This window comes from Juglans microcarpa x Juglans regia, chromosome 7D (assembly GCF_004785595.1).
Source record: "Juglans microcarpa x Juglans regia isolate MS1-56 chromosome 7D, Jm3101_v1.0, whole genome shotgun sequence".
NCBI lineage: Eukaryota > Viridiplantae > Streptophyta > Magnoliopsida > Fagales > Juglandaceae > Juglans > Juglans microcarpa x Juglans regia.
In genome coordinates, this window is record NC_054606.1 from 26240989 (window position 1) to 26267377 (window position 26389).

At 35.9% G+C, this 26389-nt stretch overlaps 3 protein-coding genes across 4 annotated transcripts in view; 1 reads left to right on the forward strand and 2 right to left on the reverse strand.

Annotated features, from left to right (window-relative positions):
• Positions 1-605: 605 nt before the first annotated feature.
• On the reverse strand, positions 606-2217 carry LOC121240088. 2 transcript variants are annotated; one of them, XM_041137555.1, is made up of 2 exons: positions 2143-2217; positions 606-1443 (listed from the first exon to the last, which is right to left on the reverse strand). In XM_041137555.1, exon 2 carries the CDS (start codon positions 1414-1416, stop codon positions 874-876), a length of 543 nt encoding a protein of 180 aa, XP_040993489.1. In that variant the 5' UTR covers positions 1417-1443; positions 2143-2217; the 3' UTR covers positions 606-873. The 2 variants fall into 2 exon arrangements, with proteins under 2 accessions (XP_040993489.1, XP_040993488.1); XM_041137554.1 differs by having other exon boundaries at positions 606-1447; positions 2142-2217.
• Positions 2218-3497: 1280 nt separating this feature from the next.
• On the reverse strand, positions 3498-19144 carry LOC121238258 (elongation factor P). Its single transcript, XM_041135086.1, has 12 exons — positions 18952-19144; positions 14637-14743; positions 14500-14530; positions 14338-14351; positions 14169-14219; positions 14018-14087; positions 12254-12323; positions 12066-12133; positions 5198-5321; positions 4951-4990; positions 3851-3918; positions 3498-3546 (listed from the first exon to the last, which is right to left on the reverse strand). The coding sequence occupies exons 1-12, from the start codon at positions 19142-19144 to the stop codon at positions 3534-3536; spliced, it is 849 nt and encodes a 282-aa protein (XP_040991020.1). The 3' UTR covers positions 3498-3533.
• Positions 19145-25413: 6269 nt separating this feature from the next.
• LOC121239996 (mediator of RNA polymerase II transcription subunit 13-like) overlaps positions 25414-26389 on the forward strand; it is a 51868-nt gene continuing 50892 nt past the window's right edge. Inside the window, 1 exon segment of the mRNA XM_041137419.1 lies at positions 25414-25488. Coding sequence (XP_040993353.1) covers positions 25465-25488 — 24 coding nt within the window. The 5' untranslated portion in view covers positions 25414-25464.

The window sequence follows — 26389 nt, forward strand, 5'->3', positions numbered from 1 at the left end:
GTTTTTGCCTAATATTGCTGCTCTTAATGAAAGTTCTTGGAAAATCATATCAAAGCTATTAAGTTTTTGAAGCTTGGAGAGAAGAATATCCTATGGTTCTCTTAAGAACCAAGGTTATGCTATGACTAATCCTTTGCTTTCGAAAGATTATTTAAGACGTGAGTACTAGATTTCATCGTGCATGAACAAAAAGCGTCTCCTCCACCCCCAGCCACTCACAGTACCTCTTGTATATATGCACCATATTGTAAAGTATACTTAGGATCATTCTAGTCGATCTCTATTTTATTTATTAACAAAAAAAAGTATATAGTAGTACTACTGATGTCATATTCAGTATTCATCATACTATTACAATCGAGTGCGAGGATGCATGTAAAAAAGACATGAATATTGATATTTAAAAAATCATCGTCAACGTCACGTACGTTATATATATATATATATGTGTGTGTGTGTGTGTCAGAGAAAAGACATAAGATCATTAGTTCATTTTACATAATTTTGTTTATGATAAGGGAATTGATCAACACCATAGTACTGGTTGATCAGGCTCTAACAAATTAAGAAATATCAGAAAAAATTAATTTCACGTTCAACTTTCACGTACGATTGAGCTCTATACGTACGGATCATTAACTTATTTTGCGAGTAATTGCATGCATGCATGACAACAATAACATAAATGATGTTGACAGGAAAAGGGCAAAAAACAGTGACAGTAATCTTGAACATGCATGCAAATTAAGGACAATACTTTCGTTTATTGCAGATCGATAGAGAGTAATATTATATGATTATCTATAAAAGAAACAGGTTTTTTTGATAGTGCACATGTGTATATATTATATAATATATATATACATGATCAAATCAGTGAATTTGATTGAGGACTCCAACGGAGGCCTCAGAGAAACCCCCAAGTGCAACTAGCTGGTCTGCCAGAGACTTGGGGAGATTGAACTTCATCAGTTCACGGCCACAATCATTGATAATGTTGACAGCAGTCCACATCTGTCTGCTAGAGCTCGCATAAAGTGCCTGCTGCCAGCTCTGAAGTGCTCTCTTGATTTGTTTATCCACAGACACCAGCTTGAAAAGGCAATGATTGCATGCGTTCTGTAACCCCGGCACCAGGTTTTTGGGATTAATCATAAGCGAACCTAAAGTGGATCGGAATATGTCAAACTCTGAGTAAGCACACCGAATGGATGTGCGTCCAAGGTATTTCACATTCTCCTGTGAGCTTTGTCTGTAAAATTCATAGCACGTTTTGCAATAGAAAGGCCTTGAAGTTTTGCCGCACACATCTTTTATTAGTGCTGCATCTCCACTCACAGACACAACCATACCCAGCAGGGAGACGCACAAAATTAGTACTGGAAATAAAACTTTCCACCTTGTGCAGGCCGCCATTCGCAAAATTAGATGGATGAATCTGGCCTGCTGCATGCAGGGAATTAAAAATAATATATTTAATATTGCAATTAATTAATTAGCTGTGTATTATATAATATTGTGCATGTATATTTGATCAATCAACGACCGGATCGAAAATCATATTGATCTTAAACATTAAGTAAACCTAGCTAGCTAGCTAGCTTTATACAGACATTTTTTTACCTGTATATATATATCGTTTTTTTAGTCCTATTAGTTTTCATTATTTCAGGACAATTAATTTTGACTTTGAATTTAATCACATACACAAGCTGATCATGGCCGAGAGACAAAATAATTAAAATCGTAATTAAACGTCGTACAGCATGCATGCAGATAACATGAGATCAGAGGAATATGCAGATCACTAGATAAAAATTAAAATAAAATATAATATCAGACTACTAGATCAAGATCGTTAAATATCAAGAAATTAATTAACATCGAATATTTTCCATGCAGTACTACTACGTACATGATATAATAATTAATGAATTAATTAATTAATAGCCTAGCTTTTAGATCGAATGAATGCATGGGTACTTGTTTCATTCTATCTTAGGTGACATGAAAAAAACATCTTTATCAAAGTACGTACTCGAAAAGAGAATTTTATCCAAGGAAGAAGAAAAACAAAAGTCTTATCACAAGAAAGAAAGAAAGAAAGAAAGAGCAAAGGAATGGAACGGTAAAGAGTCTAACCTGAATATTTGATCAACAACTTGAAGGAATTCCGAGCCAAAAGCGAGGCCGTCTAATACCATGCATGCATATATATATATAGGGGTTAATTCTTATCCTTGGGCTCATGGGAAATGTCTTTTTTTCCGTAAAAACAGACATACGAAATTTAAGTACTAGATTTCAGATCGAAATTTTAGAACATTGGAATCTGGCCAAATCATTTATTGTTGTCATTATTACTATAATTTAAATTTGTGCGCTCCGACAATAAATATTACGAGCATGCATGCAGCACAAAGACTCGTTCAACTCGAGCCTGAAATTCAGGAACCCCATATTCTTTATTAGTTGGATCTACTTTTTTTACAAAATATTTATATAAAATTTATCTATTTAAAACTTGTACCTAACATTACTCTATTTAATTAGTTGGCCTAAAACAAGCTGTTGACTTGACAAAAATATATCGGTTGAAGATCTCTTTTAATTAAACTCTTTTGACCTTTCTTCACTCATGTTTCAAATAGTAGAGTATTTTGAAGATTAAAAATAGTATTTTCAAAAGCAATAATAATAATAGCATTGCATTTTGGATACATAAAGAGTATTATATCGTCCACATTCCTGGGTAAAATAAATCACTTTCAGCCATACAGTTTTTGACCTCTCATTATTGCTGATGAAAATGATAAAAATAATAAAAGAAGAAATTGAAAAAAATAATAATAATAATAATAAAATCTAATAAGAAGCCGAAGGTGAGGTACGAGGAGACTCGATAGCAGACATTCCTTGTTAGAAAGGAAAGCAAATGCCATCAAACTTAAGGCTATTCACTTCAAGTGGTGATGTTCAAAGTTCAAACGGTACTAACGACTTCCTCCAACAAAAGTAGCACTACCAGGTTGGTGTATCTTATCTTTTTCTTTTTTTCTTTCCCTTTTTTTTTTTTTTTTTTTTTTTTTTTTTGCAAAAAAACATATTGCATTCATTAATAATAGACATTACAAACTTGACCTGAAACCTACATTACAAACCAACTACAACATTAATAGCTCCCCAGCACACAACCGTGACTGACATGGTCTAGTCCTAGCTACAAACCTCTACAGGCCTAAAGTCTGAGAGACAGCACAACTATATCCAAGACAGAATTAACCAAACCCAATACTCCGTCTAAGAAGGAGTAAAGGACAGCAAACCTCTGGTGTATCTTATCTAAATACCTATGGTGGGCTTTTATTTATTTATTTATTTGAATAATAGATGCAGTGTCTAAAATAAACAAACACACTGATGTAAAGTACCAATTTGGCCTAATACTCCATTCCAAAATTGAAGAACGATGCCCATAGAAAACAGAGGTACACATTATTGCATCAATGCCATTCCATCTCTCCTTCATATTATTATGCCTTTGCCCTGAGGAAAAATGTGGCAGAGAAAAACAACCTTCATTAGCGACACAAACAAAAGAATCGTGACCAAAATCATTTTCTTAAATCCACCCGATTTGCAAATGACCCATTTGCAAGCATATCACCCCTTATTCTTTTAATAAAAATATTTGGAAGGAAAAATAAATCCCGTTTTCACATGCAGTGGATGCATGACATCTATAGGATGCTAAACCATTAGTTACATCAATGAATGACCTTTAAAGGATGCAAAATAAAACCCGAGACAAACTTCAAATTTATCATATAAACATAACATATAAGCTTACCTTTCAAGGTAAGAGTCAGTCTCAGTATCAATAACTACAGCATCACCGGCAATGACGAATACTGGTACCTGGAAAGTAGAATAATTGATAAGACACAAAGTGCTTGTATTCCATGGTAGATGTACCGGAACCTCTTCCCTCCCCTAACACCCTATCAACTACTCACACACTTACCTACATACAAAATACATACATAAATACATTCATACATCTATATATGCCGCAATTTTCTCTGTACTGCTAGACATAGCTGTTGTTCATTACAATAATTGAACAAGATTAACAGTCAGGAACCACGTTTCTTCTTATAGGTAACTAGAGTAAACGCCTAATTTCAAAGAATGTAGGGACATACTAGCGTAGAATTTGTCAGTAACATAACCCTTAATAACATTTTTTAGGACCATATATCACGCCTCATCCTCATGAGGCCATTCATTCAACATCAGGCATACATGAAGGGCTGGTAGAGGAGGAACTAATCGTATTGTCAGCTTTACCAGATACGTATCTCATAAAAATTATCAATGGATGTAAAACGCATAAGTTTCACACTATGTACCCTTTGATGATATACATAGCCATATTTGGCATTAGCCTCTCTTACCTTAGGTACTTTTTTTCTCATTTTTAGTAGCAACTCTATACTAACTAATTATTTTTTTAAATTAGAGTACTTGTATGTTGAAACTGCAAGCATATTCTGTGTCCTATGCACGTATGACAATACGGGTGCTCATCAGCAACAAGCATTCTGTCATAACTGCTACTTAAGAAAATAAATAAATCAACTAACATTCTCATCAGTACTAAAATAGAATTCATCATATATTTTCTGAGAAGCCATGGATTTGCGATGATTGAACGTTGATGGCATGCATACAGATACTACATATTAAGAACAATTTCTACATTGACATTATAGACATTGACTCAAAAATCCAAACCACTGCACGTACAACTACATTTTTGCCATAAATCTTTGCTTACTTTCAACTTTCTCTTTTTGACTACAGTGGCCAATTTGACATCTAAACATATACATGGATAAATAACACATTTAAATCACCTCAACAGTCAGGCCAACACATTTATCTTACCTCAACAATCAGCCCATTGTCCAATACAACTTTTTTACCCCTGTGTACAAATAAAGTATTAGGACAAAAATCAATGGTTAAGAGGAAAATTGGACTAATAATCGAGAAGCTGAACTGCTTTGATTTAGCATACAAACTTAACATTTGCAATTTACCCTCATTGTCAATGGACAGATAGGGAAACAAGCATTCAATGATAGTCATACAAGTCTTGGACTAAAAATCTTTGGTGAACGATTAAACGTACCTAGGTGTGGCTGTAATGCCCATCAAAGGAGGTTGTGCTTCCTTTACAATACATGTCACATGTTTTGGAACTGATGCAGAAAAAGGTATACCATCATAAAGCCTTACTGTAACTCTCATATCACCTGTTCACAAATATCATATTTTAGTTGATAAGAGTTCATGGAAACCATTGCATTAATTGATGATCGAAGTGATGCCAAGAGCTTAGTTAGGGATGAGGGATGATAGGACTCAAAAGAAAACGAAACAAAATTAAAAACGAAAGGCATCTCCAAGAAATGCTGTTGAAACAGAAGATATGGTGAGGACAACTTAGATGTGTGGATTAGAAAGCCTCGTGTAATGGAAGATATCAGCTTCAAAACAAGTGGAAAATAGCATCAATATAAAAAGGAAGTGTCACTTTCATTTAAAGCAGCATTCATTACAAAATAGGAGCAATGTGTTTGCGAAACATAGATAAGGAACATAATCAATGCAGAACCAGAAGTTAGCTACACAGGTTTACACTACTATATAGCGTGAACAGTTCTTATGGATGGTTAAGAACCAGTGGTGAAAGAGTAATACAGCAAGTATTGGTCATGCAGTTAAAGACGCGGTGGTGGAATTGCTACAGACAATGGAATAGGAGTGGTAATTGGCAGGGAATTCAGAACTTGCTGGTTTTCAATAAAGCTTTATTGGATAAATGGTTGTGGAGATACCACAATGAAAGGGGAGTGTTGTGGAAAGTTATCATAGATCTAAAATCTGGTGGATTGTGGGGAGGATGGTGCTCGAATGAGGTGAGTGGACCATATGGGGAGGGGCTTTGGAAAAACATAAGAGGTTGGACCAACTTTCAGCGATATACACATTTTGCAGTTGGGGATGGTTCCAGAATTAAATTCTGGAATGACCTTTGGTGTGGAGACCAAATTCTTAAGAAAGCCTACCCAACTTTATACGACATTGTACAATGCAAGAGGCTACAGTACAGAACTCATGGATCTATCTAGTGGCTCTCCTCAATGGAATATCATTTTCATTAGAGCTACGCAAGACTGGGAAATTGACATATTCGCAGATTTCTTCCATCTTGTGTATAATTATAGAGTGAATGGAGGAGCTGATACGATGATGTAGTCACCGTCCAAGAAGGGAAGGTTTACCGTACGATCGTACTATAAGTCCCTAATGAAACATTCTATAAGAGCGTTCCCATGGAAGAACATTTGGAAGACTAAGGCCCCTCTAAAAGCTTCTTTTTTGTAGGGACAACTTCACTAGAGAAGATTTTCACCCTAGATAATCTAAGGAAACGCCGACTCATTGGGTTGGATTAGTGTTATATGTGCAAGAAACGTGGAGAATCTGTGGATCACCTATTATTGCATTGTGACGTGGCTATGAGTTTGTGGAATGATATCTTTGCTAGAACAGGGCTCCTTTGGGTGATGCCAAGAAGGGTTGTAGAATTTTTGGCCAGCTAGCAAGGCCCTCGGGGTAATTCTCAAATTGCAGCTATGTGGAAGATGATTCCAATCTGTCTGTGGTGGATGATATGGATGGAGAGGAATGGTTGCAGCTTTGAGGATCTTGAACGGACTGTCAAAGTTGGTCTGAATACCTCTTCCATTAGGTTTCTTTCATTATTTATAGAAAGGAGTTTACAACTTGCTAGATATTTCTTCTACCAATTTCTCTGTAACACGTTAAGACTATTTATAGTTAGCCAAATTCTCTGCTATACAATCTAAATATAGAAAGACCTAAATTATATACATAACATCTCCCCTCAAATTGATGCTGGTGGATCAAAAAGCATCAATTTGTCAACCAAGAACTGATGCCGGTGCCGAGAAAGAGCTTTAGTGAATATGTCTGCAGTTTGACGTTCAATGGAAATGTGAGGGAGAGTAATCACGTGTTTGTCAAATGATTCACGTATGGAATGGCAATCGACTTCAATATGTTTCGTACGCTCATGGAAGACATAATTAGCGGCGATCTGAATAGCACTGGTATTATCAGCATGAAGAGGAGTGGGATGCAGTTGAGGAAAACCAAGTTCACCTAATAACCCACGAAGCCATGTGATCTCAGAGCATGCGGAAGACATAGCACGATACTCAGACTCAGTAGAGGACTTGGAAACTCTATCTTGCTTCTTACTCTTCCAAGAAATGAGTGCATTGCCTAAGAACATGCACCAGTCGGTAACGGAGCGACGAGTATCCGCACATCCGGCCCAATCAGCATCACTATACCCCACCAACTATAAGGAAGATTCTTTACACAACCCGCGTGTAGAGGTGCCCTTCAGATATAGGAGAATGTGGCGGGCAGCGGCTAAATAAAAATGTCGGGGAGCCTACATAAATTGACTGACTTGCTGCACAGCAAAAGAAACGTCAAGACAAGTAATCGTCAAGTAGTTCAAACTCCCAACAAGCTGCCGATACAAGGATGGATCTGATAGAAGCTCTCCTTCTTCCTGACGAAGCTTAAGATTTACTTCTAAGGGAGAAAAAACAGAGTTACCCGATTGGAGACCACCCAATGAAATAACGTCCTGTGTGTATTTGTGCTGGTGTAACAACGTACCAGTTGGAGTAAGCTACACCTCAAGGCCAAGAAAGTACTGGAGGGGACCAAGATCTTTCATGTGAAAGGAGGCCTTGAGATGCTGTTGTAATTGCTTAATTAACTCAGTATCTGAGCCAGTAATCACAATGTCATCGACATATACGAGAAGCAATACGATTCCTGCAGAAGTCTTGCGAAGAAAAAGAGAGGAATCAAACTTACTTTGAGTAAAATGAAAAGCAAGCAGGTTAGAGCGAAATTTGTCAAACCATGCACGCGGAGCCTGTTTCAGTCCATACAAGGATCGGCGTAGCTGACAAACCTCTGAGGAAGGTGTAGTAAACATGCCGGGAGGTGGGGACATATAGATTTCTTCCTTCAAATCCTCATGTAGAAAAGCATTCTTCACATCCATCTGCTAGAGAGACCACCCTTGCGACGCAGCAAGTAACAAGATAATCCGCACAGTAGTCATTTTGGCAACAGGTGCAAATGTCTCTTCATAATCAATACCATACTCCTGTCGGTTCCCAATAACCACGAAACGGGCCTTATATCTGTCCAGTGAGCCATCAGCTCGAAACTTGACTGAGCACACCCATTTACAACCAATAGGTTTGACATCAGAGGGACAAATTACAAGGTCCCAAGTGTGATTGTCTTGAAGAGCTTGGATTTCCTCTTGCATAGCCTGCTGCCAACACGCTTGGGTGGATGCCTGGGTATAAGAGTGAGGAACAGAAATAGTGTCGAGAGTGGCACTAAGCAAGATGTGAGGAAAACCATACCTATCCGGTGGATGTGTAACACGGGTGGAGTGCCGAGGTATAGGAACCGCAGAATCAGATGATGGATCAGTGTTTGGAAAGGGCGTTGAAGAAGGGGGAAGACGTCGATGATACACCATACCTGGTTGAAAACGCTTAATAGAAGAAGACACATCATCAAAAGCGGGAAGAAGAGTAATAGGAGGATCAAAAATAACCTGAGACTGAAAGAAATATTGATTTTCAAAGAAAATCACATTCCGTGAGATTCGGGATTTATTTGCATGAGCATCATAACAAACAAATCCTTTCTGAGTAGGACTATATCCCATAAAGGCACATGTGACAGACTGTGCAGCAAGCTTGTGACGCTCAACAAGTGGAAGATGAACAAAACAAACACACCCAAAGGTATGAAATGATTGATACTCAGGAGATATGCCAAATAGTCAAAAATAGGGAGAATCATAATCTAGAGTAGCAGTAGGCAAACGATTGATCAAATAGACAGTAGTAGATAAAGCTTCTACACAGAATTTAGAAGGTACGGAAGAGTCAATCAACAAAATACGGACGACATCTAAGAGATGACGATTCTTAGGCTCAGCGACTCCATTTTGTTAAGGAGTATAAGGACAAGAAAGCTGGGAAATGATCCCCTTTTGCTAAAGAAAAGTTTGAAAAGAATGAGACATGTACTCCCCCCTGAGTCAGAGCTTAAAGTTTTGATACAAGTACTGAACTATGTCTCAACAAGCGCAACAAATTTTTGAAAAACAGAAAACACGTCAGCTTTAGAACGGAGAAAATATATCCAGGTGAATTGACTATAATCATCGATAAACGTCACAAAATAACGATACTGATCATGAGAAATAACAGGACTCACACCCCAAACGTCAGTATGCACGATCTCAAGACAGTTAGAAGCACGACTACCATGCGCAGGAAAAGGTAAAGTTTTACTTTTACCAAGACGACAAGTAGCACAATCAAAAGATACAAGAGGAGAAGAAAATGAATCTTTATTGCCCAAAAAATCATGTTTCATAAGATGAGTCAAGACAACAGAATTAGGATGACCTAATTTCTTATGCCAAACTTCATTAGTATTGGCAGTAGCCGTACAAGCAAGAGAAACAACATTAGGAATAGAAAATTGTAAGGGAAATAAACGTCCTATTTTAGGCCCCTTCGCGATCACTATCCCCGACACCTAATCCTGCACAAGAGAACCACTATGAGAAAAGTGAACATCACAATTATTATCTACCAATTGTCCAACAGAAATCAAATTGGTAGACAATCCAGGAGAGACAAAAACATCGCGAAATGAAGGGCCCAAATTACCAACAGCAATAATAGGAAGAGTACTGCCATCAACGATCTGAATATTTTGCATGCCTATATACTTACGAACACCATGGAGACTCGTCGTATTACCAGCCATATGATTAGAAGCGCCCAAATCAACAATCCAAGAAGTTGAGTTAGTACCCGTACCTTGCAGGCCTAAGGCCGTAAAAGCAGACACAATCATCTGTTGGACCATTGCTGGTGTGAGAACAGATGAATCAGAGCTTACAGTAGGCAACGCAGAAGATGAAGAAGAAGACTATACAGCAGCCTGAAAAGCTTGAGATTGGCCATTTTGAGGCCGTACTCGACAATCTTTGATGAGATGGCCCTCTTTCTTGCAGTAGTTGCAAACTTTCATAGGACAACTGCGAGCAATATGACCAAATTCCTTGCAACTGAAACATTGCAACTTGTTCCTCCCTCTCCCTTGTGCTGCATAGGCTACATTCACAGTCTCAGAAAAGATCTTCTCAGAAGTCATACCTATTTGAGTGGATAACCGTTGTTCTTCACACAATAAATCTCCCAAACAAATATCCAAAGAAGGAACCAGATTACAGTTCAACAAACCAGCTCGAACGGGCTCAAATTCGGGTCGAGGCTTCATTAAAAACCGATCGCATTGACTCTCAGCATGAACTGCTTGAAGAGCCGCGAGTGCTGTAGTAGGAACCTTAGCATGAACAATGGCAGAATACTCGCACCAAAGGTTAATAAAACCATAATAAAATTGTGCGATAGGTAAATTGCCTTGACTATAAGTACTAATTTCCAATTATAATTGGAACTTCCAAGCACTATGATCTTGGTGGTAAATACGGTGAAGATAATCCTACATAGCGTGAGCCGTAGTAAAACAACGAAGATTGGTCACAAGGTGAGACTCAATCGTCCCCAATAGCCAAGAGATTACCTTGGCATCCTTGACCTCCCATTGAACAAATTCCTTTTCATCAGTGGGAACCTTAGCAGAACTATCAATATGATTTGATAATTCTTTCCCTTTCAAAAACATCTTAAACTGAAATTCTCACGTAGGAAAATTCTTTCCAGTAAAGCGAACAATAGTATTTTCAATAGACATGATGAAAGCCTACTAAAAACAAAATCAACCAAGCAGTCAAAAAAAAATAACAGCAAGCCCAAATCAAATCAGTTCCAACTCCAAGTGAAATAGAGGCCCAAACACGCAATACAAAGAAGGGAAGCCCACGGACACAGATTAATTAGGCCCAAGTAATAGAGAGCCCATATAATGATACCCGAGTAATTAGGCCCACGGACACAGAAAAATAATCGATAAAGGGATACCTACGCAGCACCCAGCACAAACGGCAACAGAAGTCGCCGACCACCTCGCAACCACCACAGAACCAGTCGTCTACCACAGAGAGAGCCGACGTGCCCACGACGACCCAGCCACCACAAAGCAATCACCGAGAGAGAGAAAACTGCCCAGAAACAAAGTATCGGCCACCACAGAGAAGGTCGAACACCACGCAACCACCACAGAAAAAGTCGAACACCACCACAAAGGAGGTCGACTACCATAGAACAATAAACCCACAACGTGGTTCACCACATAAACGACCGACACACCAAGAGCAAGATGGAACTTGCAGAAACAGAGAAAAAAAAATTCTTCCCGTCGCACACGAAGGATTAAGACCACAGAAATGAATATCAGAGTAGGGGCTCTGATACCATGTCAAAGTTGGTCTGAATATCTCTTCCATTAGATTTCTTTCATTATTTATAGAAAGGAGTTTACAACTTGCTAGATATTTCTTCTACCAATTTCTCTGTAACACGTTAAGACTATTTATAGTTAGCCTAATTCTCTGCTATACAATCTAAATCTAGAAATACCTAAATTATATACATAACACGGACAATAGAACTTTTTTTCTTCAAACTTTATTCCATAGGTCGATTGTAATAGACTTTAACAGTATGAACATACATGATTTCCTAGTATCTTTAGACACCTATGCATAGGTTTTGCTCTTGTATATGTCCCGTGTACTTGGTTTCACCTTTTTTTAACAAAATTCGTATTTACTGATCAAAAAAATATATATGACATGAAATATACATATAGTTTAGTCCTAAATTTATTACTTATCAAAAAAAAAATATACATATAGTTTAGTCCTCAATATTTATCACCTTTTAAGTACTTGGCATCTTTGCCAAACAACTCCTGGGACACCTCCAACTGATCAAATGTTTCAATGCTGGTAACAATTAAACGAAAACTAAATATCCATTAAATTTGTTCCACAAAAATCTTTGACCTCAAGCACATTTATTGGAAAATATTGTAAAAAGCGAAGGGGGAAAACCAACAAACTCACTCCATCAGCACTACAACGCCACTACGATCTGTGCACATATACATGTAAGTTTTCTGTTGAACATAAACCCCTGCAATTAGACATAAAATTCTAGGACTATTAGTTATCAAAGAAAAATTAAAGTCAAATTACCTTGAAGGACTGATAATGAACATAATTCAAATGGATGGAAAAATTGGATGGTTAACACTTAATAGAAGGCTAAATTTAAAAAGTCCGCCACAAAGCATCAAGATATTTCAGTTAAAAAAATATTATATGATGGTTATCAGATCTAAAATCAAAAGAAAATGATAATTGAGATTAGTACAAGAGTCAACCCACATGTTCTTCATAACGACCAAATGAAAGCCCAAGCGACATCTAGGCCCATACTCCAAAAAAACTAGTCAAGTTTACAATTGATGCTCCTTTTGATTCATTATAAATGGTAAAAAACTCTCATTCTCAAGTAATGTCGGATCTCATACACCACCTTCCTATTCACAAACACACACACAATCATAGATATTACAATCTCTCCCCTTTAAATCCCAACGTCCCTTGTCGGGCTAAGTCCATCATAGGTGCCATAGCTCAAATCTCACATTTTTGGTTGGGATTCGCTCTTATACAACTTGTAATAACCCAAGGAAAGACCAAGCCACATCTCGGCCTATACTCCAAAAAGACTAGTCAAAGTTACAATTGGAGCCCCTTGATATTCATTATAAAGGACAAGAATTTCTCCTTCCCAAGAAAAGTGGGATCCCATTCACCATCTTCCTATACACAAATACACACACAATCCAAGGTTTTACATTCTTGCTTAGGATTTTCCATCTTTAGCATTATTCATTTCAAGACTAGGGTGAATTCATTTTATCATTATTTATTAATGCAAATAGAAAGGAGACTTGGCAAAAACATTTGACAACCAAAACAAGGATAGAAAAAACAAAGAGAAAAAAAAAATCCTCTTTTAGAAGCCGCTACATTTGCAATAGGCTCGAGATAGACTATAGAGGAAGATTTCAGGAAAAGTCTCCTTAAGGCCCATTGGGCTAGTTCATGAGCATTGGTGGATCTTGAGACAGGACTCATCTTTGAATCCTTTACGAGTTAAAAACAGCTCAAAGTCCATGCAAAACAATCATTGAGCTAGTATTCAACTATCCACTCTCTCTTCAAGTGTTAGCATTAATTAATTGACTTAAAGACCCTAAAATCAGGGAAGCAAATTAGATTATCTAACACAAGTAAGGAATCTATATAACCTTCAAGCATCAACCATTAATACTACAAGATTCAACCGTCTATATCAGCCTGAGTTCTCTCTCTCTCTCTCTCTCTCTCTCCAAGATTTTAGGTTCTATTTAAGGGCTAATAGCAAATGGCAATAACTATAAAATAACAGTTAAGAAACAGAAAGTCCCAGTTAAAATGGCCAACTCCCATATTCCCAGGACAAGTTATTGTGGGATACTTGGATCGCTTTGCTCTGTGCACAAGCTGGATGAAACCCACAATACTATAAAGTTCTCATGCTTCAGATCCCTTATTAGATAGACTAAATTAGAAATCATAATCATTTTCACAAAACAAAGGGTTATTCAATAAGCACAGGAACTAACACCATCTTAAACCTTCATATCCAACAATGATAGTTGATCATTTTGAGTTATTTCTCCTTTTGATATATACAATATTTTTACTTATCAAAAAAAAAAATCATTTTGAGTTATCAATTCACAGCACGAAACTAAAAAGTTAAAAGATCCATACTTTCAACACTCTCATAAGTAGCCAGTCGTTGGGATACTTTGTTTCCACTTTCAATGTCACGGAGCTCCACCTATGTAAAAAATCCAACAATGTAATATTCTAGTAAGGACAAAAGCAAAGGCAATTATACATATGAATAAGCAATTACGACCTTTATTGTAGCTTTGCCTCTTCCTTCATGGGAATGATCTGTCTTAAGGACCTGAACCAAGAGATATATGACCGCATAAGAAGCTGGTGATTAGATGATCCCATTACTAAATGAATATTATTTAACAACCAAAATAAAAGCATCATTTCGTTAAGGGCAATTCAATCACCTGGTACATGCGTCCTGAAGTCCAGAATTACCACGAAGATTACAACATGAGAAAAAATTTTCAATTAGTACAATATGCAATGCAATTTCGGGGAAACAGTAATAATCCAAGCTCTTAAAAGACAACAATTCTTGTAATAGCAATTAACAAATCAAAAGCAACCTTTTTTTTCTATCACATTGCCAACTTTGACCTGCAACCATTAATTAGGAAAAATCACATTTCCGCAACAATTACAAGAATTGATTACTTAAAAAAAAATAAAGTAAATCGTTAAGTAAAAAGGTATAAGTAGTTACATCGGAGCCGGAGATTTTGATCCCGCGGTGTTGACTGGCGGACCAAGGAGTGCGAAGGAGGATATTAGTGGTGGTGGGGGGGACAGCCACGTGTAGGTGCGGCGATTGTTATCGGCGTGACAGGAGGCTGACGATAACGGAGACGATGGGAGAGTGGCAAGGGTTCGGCATGAGACGGAGGTAGTGGAAGTGGCAAGGAAGAGAGCACGAGAGAGAATGATCTTGGTTTTCTTGCTTAGCTGCAGAGGTCGCATTGTTTGTGCACGGAGGAAACTCCCCCTGGCTCCCTGTTCCGACCTGAGCGCGATTTTTCTAGTCTCCTGGTACTGTTGGTTGATTTGGGAGACGGATAGCTCTGTGATGGACCGATGGTGTTGTTTCGCTTTCTATTGACATTTTTTTTACTTAGTATCAACGCTGCATTACATGTTCAATTGATTTCAGTTAAATGAAAGTTAAAAATTAAATAAAATATTATTAAAATATTATTTTTTAATATTATTATTATTATTTTAATATTTAAAAAAAATTATATTTTTTATTATATTTTATGTGAAAATTTAAAAAAATTATAATAATAGATAAAATGAGTTTAGAATTCAAACTCACCTGTAAGTATTTTTTAATTAATGATGTTGTGATTTTTTTTAAATATTTAAAAATATAAAAATAATGTATGAAAAAACAAAAAACATTTAACTTTATCGAGAAAATTTATTGCACTATACTATAGTGTTGAACGACTCCATAGTATGCCGCTACCATCATCTCAAGATATTAATTTTTTTTTTAATGATATAGTGATTTAAAACTATCAAACAATTATTCAATCTGGAAGTAAAGATTTGGATGATTTTATTTCAAATAAAACTTTTGTTTTGGACAACATATAAAGATACAAGTCTTCAAAACTTGTTTTCTAAGAGGACAAAAATTAACAAATCACTCAATTTTAACGACTAAAGCATAATAAAAACAATATAAAACAATGATTTAGATGTTTGTGAGGTGAGATGAAATAGTTTTAAAAAAGTATGTGACTCTCATAATTGTTGAGATTTCTGTGAATAATGTTGAGATCGTTTAAATTGAGATTTTTGAGTTGGTTTAAAGTATGTGGGTCTCATGATGAAATATGTTTGGATGTAAAGGTGAGATGAGAGAATTTTAACTTTTTTTAGAAGAAAAATGTGGTAGATCCTACCAATGATTGAAAAGTTTATGTAATGATTGATTTTATTATTTTAATGTATAAGTTAATTTCAAAAATTCAGAAAAATATATTAGAAATTACATTATTAATTCAAAAATGTGTTTAATTTACATAATAATGTATAAATTAATTTCAAAAATCATGGAAAATAATTTGGAAATGACATGATTAATTAGGAAATCTGTTTTTTTTTTTATATTTTAATATATAAATTAATTTCTAAAATTCAGAAAAATATATTAGAAATTACATTATTAATTCAAAAACGTGTTTTATTTACATAATAATGGCATGATCGCACGGCAATGTGCAACTTAGGGCAGAGGTTGGAACGGCTTCAAGCGCAGTGTCATCAAACGATTCCCACTCAAACGAAGTGGTGGGTCGCCGGCAAATTTCAATATCAGTCTCAGATGATTGTGGGTCAGCAGTTTGGGCATGAAGGAATGGACGATTTGGGAGTTTTGTGCATAGGAGGCGGAAAATATGGCTGCCATTGTCCTTCATGGAGATGGACCAAGGCAAATCGCTTGAAGGAACCAACGAACAGAACAACAATTGTTGTCAAACTTCTCGGACGGAGGAGGCCGGTTGTGTTACGGGGGAGGGAAGACATATTCGAGAGAAGGACGATGAGTGTAATGTTGGGAGGAACTACGGCCAAACGTAGGGGATAGAAGACACTGTTCTCTCTATGAATAGTCTTATATGTGAACAGTATCAAAAATTTTAAAAACAATCTAAGATGAGATGTGTTGTTTCCGTTTGGATATTTATCCCATCTCACTCGATGAAATGGTTTGAGATTTCTATGTTTGAAATCATGTCTATGTACCAAATCTTGCTCCTTCTCATTTCAATTTTCATAAGCTTTTTTGAGTTGGTGAACTTGGATATTTGAACTACAAGGAACAAAATCTTTACTTAAATGTAAAAAGTAGCATAGAGCAAAATCTAAAATGCTTGTGAAATGGCACAATTGGTGGAGAGAAAGCAACAGATAAGGTGAAATGATCATAGGTTGACAACAATTGTTTATATGTGAAATTGGATATGATCATGTGGGGTTCATATCACGTGAAAAACATGTGTTTTGCCTAAAGGATATAAACGGTTACAATATTTCTGCAAATATCAAAACTATTTCAGATCAGATGGAACAAATTGAGTTGTAATGATAAACGATTTTTTTTTTTATTTTTTTTATTTTTTTAATTTATGCAAGCTAGTCATGTTAGTGACATCCTCGTGAGCAACATTTTTATTTCAACATTTCTCAAATTGGTGGGATCTCACACCAAATACACACATATATATATATATATATATATATATTTACATTCACTTGAACAACGTAGCATTTAAGTGCAAAAACCATTTAAATTAAAATACAACATATTAAATAGTTTTTTAAAGATAACAAAATATAAGAACATTTTCAATTTTCTTAAAATGCCAATCTCTCTCAGTTTTTTCTCAAGAGTACCAAACTTTTGGGATGCTTTAAAAAATAAAATAAAATGAGAGGCCTTTGGTCACATCCATACATATCATCCAAAGGTTAATGGGTGTAAAAGTTCAAGACCGATTAGGGGAGGGATTTCTTGGCTGGCTGATACATTGGAAGGCTCAATATCCCCTTTTTTTTTTACTCTTTTTTTTTTTATATATATAAATATTTTCACCTTTGGTAAATGCTTTCAACAAGAATATTTTTAGAAAAAACCATATAATATTTTTATATAATATTTTTGTGAGATTTATTTCATTTTAACTACATCTTTATTCTTACTTACTACTACGCATTGTAATTAAACCGCAAATAAACATCATTATCAAATTTATGGGATGTTTTCCCTCCTCCATTTTCTCTCTACTTTTTATTTTATTTTTATGATTTTGTGTGTTTTTCTTACAAAGTAGAGTAAAATGTCGATCTATTATTCTTCAGAGCCCGACAACCACCACGCGCCCCACTGCAAGATTCCAAAGGCGTTGATCCTTCATACGAGCGAAAAATCTCGTCAAACGAAGCAGCACATGAGCCACACGCATGATCCAAAGTACGTGAATGACATCCACACACCACCGCAATGGGAGCTCTACCGCTGCCACGTGCGCCATTTCTGGGACCAGGGCCATCGGTTTATTCAGACTCGACTATCTGTTGTACTTTCAAGGTAGTGCGTGTCCCTCACGCACCATCACAGTCCTTGTGTTTGCTTTCTAAGCTGTATTTCGCTATTTTCCTATGTATCATATCGTTTTCTATTATTTCTTTTGTTTTAGGTTAATAATAAAGAAGAAATAGTCTCTTGGACTTTGTCCATAGAGTGAAAGTTCTCTCCTCCTCTGGAAGGTGGGGTTTGAAATCTCTGTTTCAGGTAGGCGTGAAAACCGACTTAATTGGTTCAGTTTTCTCATGAAACCGAAACCGACCGAGACACATATATTAGGGACAAAAACCGATCGAAACCGACCGGTGTTAAGGGCTGAAACCGGCCGACTTCGGTCAGGCCAATTTCCGGTCGGTTTGATTGGTTTGGGCTTTTTTATTGGGCCCTTTTTTTGGGCCTTTGTTCTATCCCAATTGGGCCAATTCAACAAATATTTTAGGCTTTTTTTTTTCTCATTTCATTATCCAATATCTTTTTGAGCTTTTTTTGAGTTGATTTCATTTTAAATTTTAATAGTAATGTCATTTATAATTTTCTACTATTACTAACTAACTATATTAATTAATAATTATTACTTACTACTTATTACATAATTAAAAAAAAATGACTTCACTAGATGTTTAGTATTACTTAAAAGTTTAATACATATTAAAAGAAAAAAAAACAAATTGTCTTATACATAGCAAAATGCAACTAAAAAATATAACATAATTAAATGACAACAAATTGAATAGTTGCTACTTGCTACTTCAACTTCAAGCCGTCAACCTTCAATCTTCAATACTTGTCACGTTTGATTGTGTGCCTAACTCTATATACAAACATTAATAAATATTAATAATAAGAATAAAACATTAAATGTTAGTGAATTTGATTTATAAAAAATACTAAAATTAAATTACAATGAAAACAAAGAAAATATTACCTGATTCTACTATGAAGCTCTCCACATTATCCATAGCCTCCCGGATATCAATGATTGTTGCCGGATGTTTTAACCAATTTTGAGTACAAATTAATGCCTCAATGGTTCTCGGAGCCAATGAACTCCGAAAATGGTCAAGCACACGACCTCCCGTACTAAATGCTAACTCGGATGCAACCGTGGAAACATGCATGGCCAATAAGTCTCGTGCAATCCTCGTGAGTATAGGATAGTTAGTCTCATTAATTTTCTACAAAGTCAACAAGTCAAACGAAGTGGAAAGTGCCTCACAACCATCTGATAAATATCGATCTACTTCTGTTTTGGTAATTTTAGATCCCATGGCGGAAGATGCTTTATACCACTCGTAGAACCATTTGGTCTCACGCTTGCCATCACCATCATTCTTCGTTTTAGATGTCAGAGGGGGCACATGTTCTTGGGTACTCGTGGTGGAGCCGAATTTCGCACTATATTCCGCATACAAATCTTTCAATACATGTTTCACACTCGACACCAACTCCTCAGCACGAAACTCATCATGAACTTTCCTCAAGTGGAAAGTAAGAAGTCCTAACTTGCTTCGTGGATCAAGCACAACTGCAATTAACATGAACAAGTTCAGCCTGTCTAATGACTCCCAATACTTATCATACTTTGTTCTCATATTTATGGCCATACTCCTCAAGCAACTATTAGGACTCTCGCTCAACTCCATCAACTCATTTTGGAGATCACAAATCTCCAGAAAACTGGTGTTGGCTGTCACATATAAAGACCCAGAAAATCTATTAGTGGCATCATAAAACATCTCCAAAAATTTAACAAAAACCCTCACTGTCTCCCACTCCCTAGCTTTAGGAGGCCCCATGTGCCCAGACCCAAGGCCATCATCAAAGTAAGAGAGGTAATTATAATCCTCACTCTCCATCCGCTTGAAAGCCTTCTCAAACTTCTCAGCCACCTCCAACATCATATAAGTTGAGTTCCATCGTGTCTGTATATCAAGACACAACATTTTCTTACAATCAATTTTTTCTTTTTCTGCACATCTCTTAAACTTGTCTAATCTTGCGGGAGATGAACGCACATATCTAACTGCATTTCTAACCATTGTGATGGCGTCATTACACTCCTTCAAACCCTCATTCACAATAAGATTCAATATATGAGCACAACATATCATGTGCATATACTTACCCCCCAACAAATTTCCACTCAAAAACTGTTTCAAATATGAGATTGCAGTATCATTTGAACTTGCATTATCAACTGTCACAGTAAATATTCTATCAATGCCCCAATCATACAAGCATGACTCAACATATCTCCCAATAGTTTCCCCTCGATGATTAGGGATTAAACAAAAGTTAATGATTTTTTTCTGCAATTTCCAATCTTTATCAATAAAGTGTGCAGTTAGACACATATAATTCAAATTCTGTATTGATGTCCATGTATCGGTCGTCAATGAAATCCTCATGCCACCATTTTTTAACACATTTTTAAGTTTTCCCTTTTCACTTTCATACAATCTCTTGCCACTGTGACACGACATGACACTTTAAACCGAGGTTCAAAAGACCAACACACTTTCTTAAATCCCTGTCCTTCAACAACTCTAAATGGTAACTCATCGACAATAACCATCTCTGCAATCGCCAACCTCACAACATCTTCATTATATTTGTGGGTTACAAGACTCCTTAACATACCATCACTCTCTCCAACCCCTTCCTCAGGCGTTGCCTCACCTGTTAATATTTTTTGATACCTATCCAAAGGCCCACGTTTATGAGGATTTTTAGGACATGAAGGCAAATAGTTTTGCATTGTTGAAGTCTCATTCCTCTTTGAGTGGCAAGCATACGTCTTGCCACAATAATTACATTTAGCCTTTGGTTCATTTATAGCACAACTCTCCACCTTCGTAAAATGGTCTCAAACAATAGATGGATCTTTCCCTTTACGTTTCTTAGGTAATGGACAAGTTGAACTAGTAGGGGCACTATGGGGTTTTGATGACTGGGTCTCCCTCACATCATAACCCAAGTTAATAGTTGGTGTTGATGCATCAACATCAATTGGAGACGACGAAGAATCCATCTAATTATAAAACAAAATATAAATGTTACACGTTAATACTTAATACGTTATCACGTACATTATAAAACATAGCAAACATCACGTACTTAATACGTTATCACGTACATTATCACAACAGCTAGTTTGCAACATAGCAAACATCACAAGTCTAAGACTTTAATCTAAGTTTAGTTCACTCATCACATTTCATGCTTTAAATCCATTGATTCAAATTTCAAAGACTGGTAAGAAAATAAAATTTCTAAACACGACTCACAAGTCTATCACAAACAGGCACACACAAATTATCACACTGTAAGCATTTCGGGCCTTCGGCATAAGCTCCATCACACACGACACAATGTCAATCACAAACCACAATATTTTTACTAAGCAAGGCAAAAACAGAGACTAAAATTCGGTATTTCATCATTTGTTCCCAAAAAATTCCTCAAGAAATTAACAATAACAAGTTAACAACTAAGCAAGAAATTAACAATAACAACTAAGATTCGGTATTTTAAAATTTTTACTTACAGTGGGATGCGGGCCGTGTGGGTCGTCAGCGACGAGAGAGGAGACAGGGCTGTGGGTTGTCGGCGACGAGCGAGGAGAGAGGGATCGACGGGAGAGGGAGAGGGAGTCTGTCTGGGACTGGGAGAGGGAGATGGAGAGGGAGTCTGGCACTCACTGGGTCCGGGGCGAGAGGGAGTCTGGGACTGGGAGTGGGAGGCGCTCACGAAGAAGAAGAACGAAATGAGAAGGAAAAACAGCGCCCGGGGGGGGGGGGGGGTGTTCTAACCCTACCCAAAAACGACGCCGTTTGGTTTAGACCAAACGGCTCATAAGTTTAAGAACAAAACAATGCCGTTTCACATATTTAAAATATAAGAAATATATTTAAAATAAATATATATATATATGACGTTGGTTCTTCGGTTCAGATCGGGTCTGAACTGCAGACCGAACCGGCCGATGTCGGTTTCTTTAATTTTCTATCGCCGACCGACCGGTTCCTGAATCCGGTGGTCGGTCTTCGTCAACGGCAGTCGGTTTGTGTACAGCCCTAGTTTCAGGTAGAGTGTAGTCTTTCAGACATTTTGTCTGTAGAGAGTTCTAGAAGTTAAGATCATACCAGTCACAAAGGAATTTGTGTACTGGTGGAGTCTCAATCGTACGTAGTTGGCTTGTAATTTGAGTTTTTCCCTATATGTATCAGTCACAACTGTAATTTTTCTTTCATGAATGAATGAAGTCTATTTAGAAAAAAACTTTACAGATGTTTAGGAAATGAGATGATATGAGAAATTTGTGAATAGTAGTAAAATTGTTTAAGTTAAGATGTTTTATTGGGATTTAAAAAATGGAAAATGTAAAATTCAATAAAATATTATAAAATTAAAATATTGTTAGAATATAATTTTTTTTAATTTAAAAAAATCATATTATTTTTTGTATTATATCTGGAAGTTAGGAAAATTTGTATTGATTAGGTAATGAGTAGATAAAAAATTGAAAATTTGAAATTGAAAAGTAATTGTATTTGAACAATGTTTGAGAAGGAAATTATAAAAAAATTTGAAATGAGATAAGATAGTTTGTATTAAAAAAACCCTTAATTTTTTAAGAATATTTATATTATTATTTGAGATTTTTAGATAAGTATAATAGGAACAATAATTACCAGGTAATATCGTAAGGTAAAGCTGAATAATAAATTAAAAGAGTAACGTTACATTTGAGCAGTAAGGTGTTTTCAGGTATTCTGTGAATAGTAGTGAAAAAGTAATGAAAATATAATGATAAAATATTGAATAATAGTGAATAGTAATGAAAGTAGGTAAAAAATAATAATAAAATAATAAATAGTAATGAAGTATTCTGAGAATATATGTACCCAAACTAGGCCTAAGTCAATACGGCAGCCTGCTACACCACACACACGGTACAGACTTTACCGTGCAAGTTTGTCGAGCAGAGCAGATCTCAACCAAATCTTGGTCGCGGGCAAAGATCCAGTTTACTAGTCGTTTAGCTTTAGTGTTGGCCTTTGTTTGTATTTCTCTCAATTTTTCTTAGCAACCAAATAAACAAAAATCTGCTTAGAAGTGTTTCTCAAAATCATGTAATTTAATATTTTTCTCAAATTTTCTCAACAACCAAACAAAAGTCTAGAAACAATTTCTCAAATAATCTTGGTTGCCGGTGAAGATCTGAGTTTTCCGGTAGTTTAGCTTCAGCGTTGGCATTTGTTTTTGTTTCGCTTAAGTTTTCTCAGCAACCAAACAAACAAAAGTCTGCTTAGAAGTGTTTTTCAAAACCATGCTCTCAGTTTTTCTCAGCAACCAAACAAAAGTCTATAAACAATTTCTCAAATTTTCTTAGTCGATGGCTAAGATCCGAGTTTTCCGGTAGTTTAGCTTCCGAGAGAGAGAGAGAGAGAGAGAGAGAGATCAATAGAGTGGAGGAGAAATGAGAAATCAAATTTTCGTACATGAGGAAATGCGGGTTTTCGTCTGCTGGTGAGATAAGTGACGTGGAAATCCAGACTGGATTTGCCACGTCTAGTGTGCAGTTTAGGAAAGAAAGCCGGATGCCAAGCAGATTTTTCTAAATTAAAAACCCCAATTGAAGACACTGAGTAAAGTCCTTTTTTTGACTTTTGAAAACTGGACCCTTGGAGTTTGAAGTTGGAACTGCAGCTCACTCTGCAACTACCTCAACTATTTATGTATTTCCCTCCAATTATTACTTATATTACTCTCTCAACTCTTTCCCTCTCTCTCTCTCTCTCTGTTTGTAGATCCCAAGCCTTCTATCCTTTTCCTTTTTTCTACAATTTCTCAGCGCCCAACGGTTAGCAATTAAAGTTTTGAATTCAGATTTGTATTCCTCCTAATTTTGGTTTTCTTTCCTTCTCCTTCTCCTTTTTCTTCTTTTTTTTTTTTTTTTTTTTGGTTCCTTTCTCATTTTCCTTCTAGCTGATAATCTTGTTTGCATGTTAGTCATCTCTTCTCTATTTGCAGGTTAAATGCTCGACCCCTTTTAGCATAAGTGTTGGAGTCTCAGAAGCTTTTATCAATCAGGGAGCTTCGGCATATAGCAGCGATTTAGATCAATGTTTTCAAACTTGTACTATTCTATCGTATTTGGTCCTAGATTTTTATTTTTCATCCACAACATCAGATTTATTTGTGTCTATTACCTTATTTATAAATGGCCTACTTATTTTATTCTGGTTTATGAATTGGTGTCATTTATCATGTTCGTGGTTTCTGCATATTTGCTTGTTGAAAGGATGTTAAGCTTGGTTGCTGGATCTAAATAAAGTTTAATTATGCTAAATTTGAATTTATGCTTGATGGTTGTTTCATAAATTTGTTCTCCATTTTCTGATGTTCTCTTTCAATATGGGCGCCCTTTTGTTGTTTGCCTTTGTATTTAGGCGTCCACTCTCGTGCTTCATAAGATTTTTATTACTTATCCCTTAAAAACAATATAATTATGGTTAAAACATATGTACCATTCTATATCGGCATGCAAAATTGCACACTCGAGCCATTTTCAAGTAATTGAAACTTTTTTTTGTTCATGTTTTTCCTGATCATCACACCACATGTATGACACATTCATTCAATGTCAAAACTTTCTATTATTACTCATTCCTCAAGTTAAAGGTTCACTCCCATTGAAGAGCTTATGGAAGAATAACGCTCCTTTGAAGGTAGTCTGATTTTATTGGACAGCAGCCCTTAAAAAGATTTCTTACCGTTGATTCAATTAAAAAACAGATAATCATAATAGAGTGACGTTATATCTGCATGCTAAGTGGAGAGAGCATTAATCATCCTTGACTTCATTGCAAGGTGGCTAGAGAGTTATGGGCATTGATCTTTCACATTTTGGGTTCTTGCGTGTCATGACCCAATGGGTGGTAGAGATGCTGGTGTGTTGGAAAAACATTTTGGGAATATACAATAACATCCTTAGAGTTTTGACTTTTGAAAACTGGACATTTGGAGTTGCAACTCACTCTGCAACTATTTAAACCAATTTTATATTTCCCCTCGATTATTACTTCTACTACTCTCTCAACTCTTTCCCTCTCTCTTCGTTTGTAGATCTTAAACCTTCCCCTTTCTCTACAATTTTTAGGCGCCCAACTGTTAGCAATTAGGGTTTTGAATTTGGATTTCTATTCCTCCTAATTTCTATTTTTGTTGCTTCTCCTTCTTCTTCTTCTTCTTCTTCTTTTTTTTTTTTTTTTTTTTTTCCTTTTGTTCCTTTTTCATTTTCCTTCTAGCTGAGAATCTTGTTTGCGTATGAGTTCTCTCATCTGTTTGTAGGTTAAATGCTAAACCCCTCTTAGCATAAATGTTGGAGTCTCATAAGCTTTTATCAGTCAGGAAGCTTCGGCATATAACAACGATGTGGACCAATGTTTTCAAACTTGTATGATTCTATCGTATTTGGTCCGAGATTTTTATTTTTCATCTTCAGCATCAGATTTATTTTCGTCTATTACCTTATTTATAAATGACCTACTTGTTTTATTCTAGTTTATGAATTGGTCTCACTTATCATGTTCGTGATTTAGAACTTGACACTATGGTGCTATTGTTAGGGTCGTGCTAGTGATATGTTTATTTCCTGCATATTTGATTGTTGGAAGGATGTTAAGCTTGGTTGTTGAATCTGAATAAAGTTTCATTATGCTAAATATAAATTCCTGCAACATGGTAGTTTCATAAATTTGTTCTCTATTTTCTGACGTTCTCTTTCATTATGGGCGCCCTTTGTTGTCTGCCTCTGTATTTAGGCATCTACTCTCGTGCATCATAAGATCTTTATCATATCCCTTATAAACAACATAGGTATGGTTAAAACATGTGTATCGTTCTATATCGGCATGCAAGACTGCACACCCGAGCTATTTTCAAGTAATTAGAATTTATTTTTTTGTGCGTGTTTTTTGAGGTGCTTAATTTCTATACAAGTTTTGTCATACTTTTACTCTTAATTTTATAATAGTTTGTATTTAATTTTCTTATTTATTAGGGTTTTTATTTATTTTTTTATTTTTATTTGAAAATAAATAAATTGAATGAGTAATGAAAATTGAAGGAGTCATCAAGATAATCGGAAACGTTTATTTCTCAAAATTTTTGAAGTATCCTTCGATATTTGGAGAACAACTTTTGCTAGGCAACTCCAATAAGTGCAATTTTGGTGTCTGAGAAAATTCAAGAAAAAATCCTAGAAGTTTTGTAAAAGCCTTGACAAAAAATGAACATCTAGAAGGTGGAAACGACACATTAAGGCAAAAGTCGCAGAATTGCCGATTTCCTGAAAT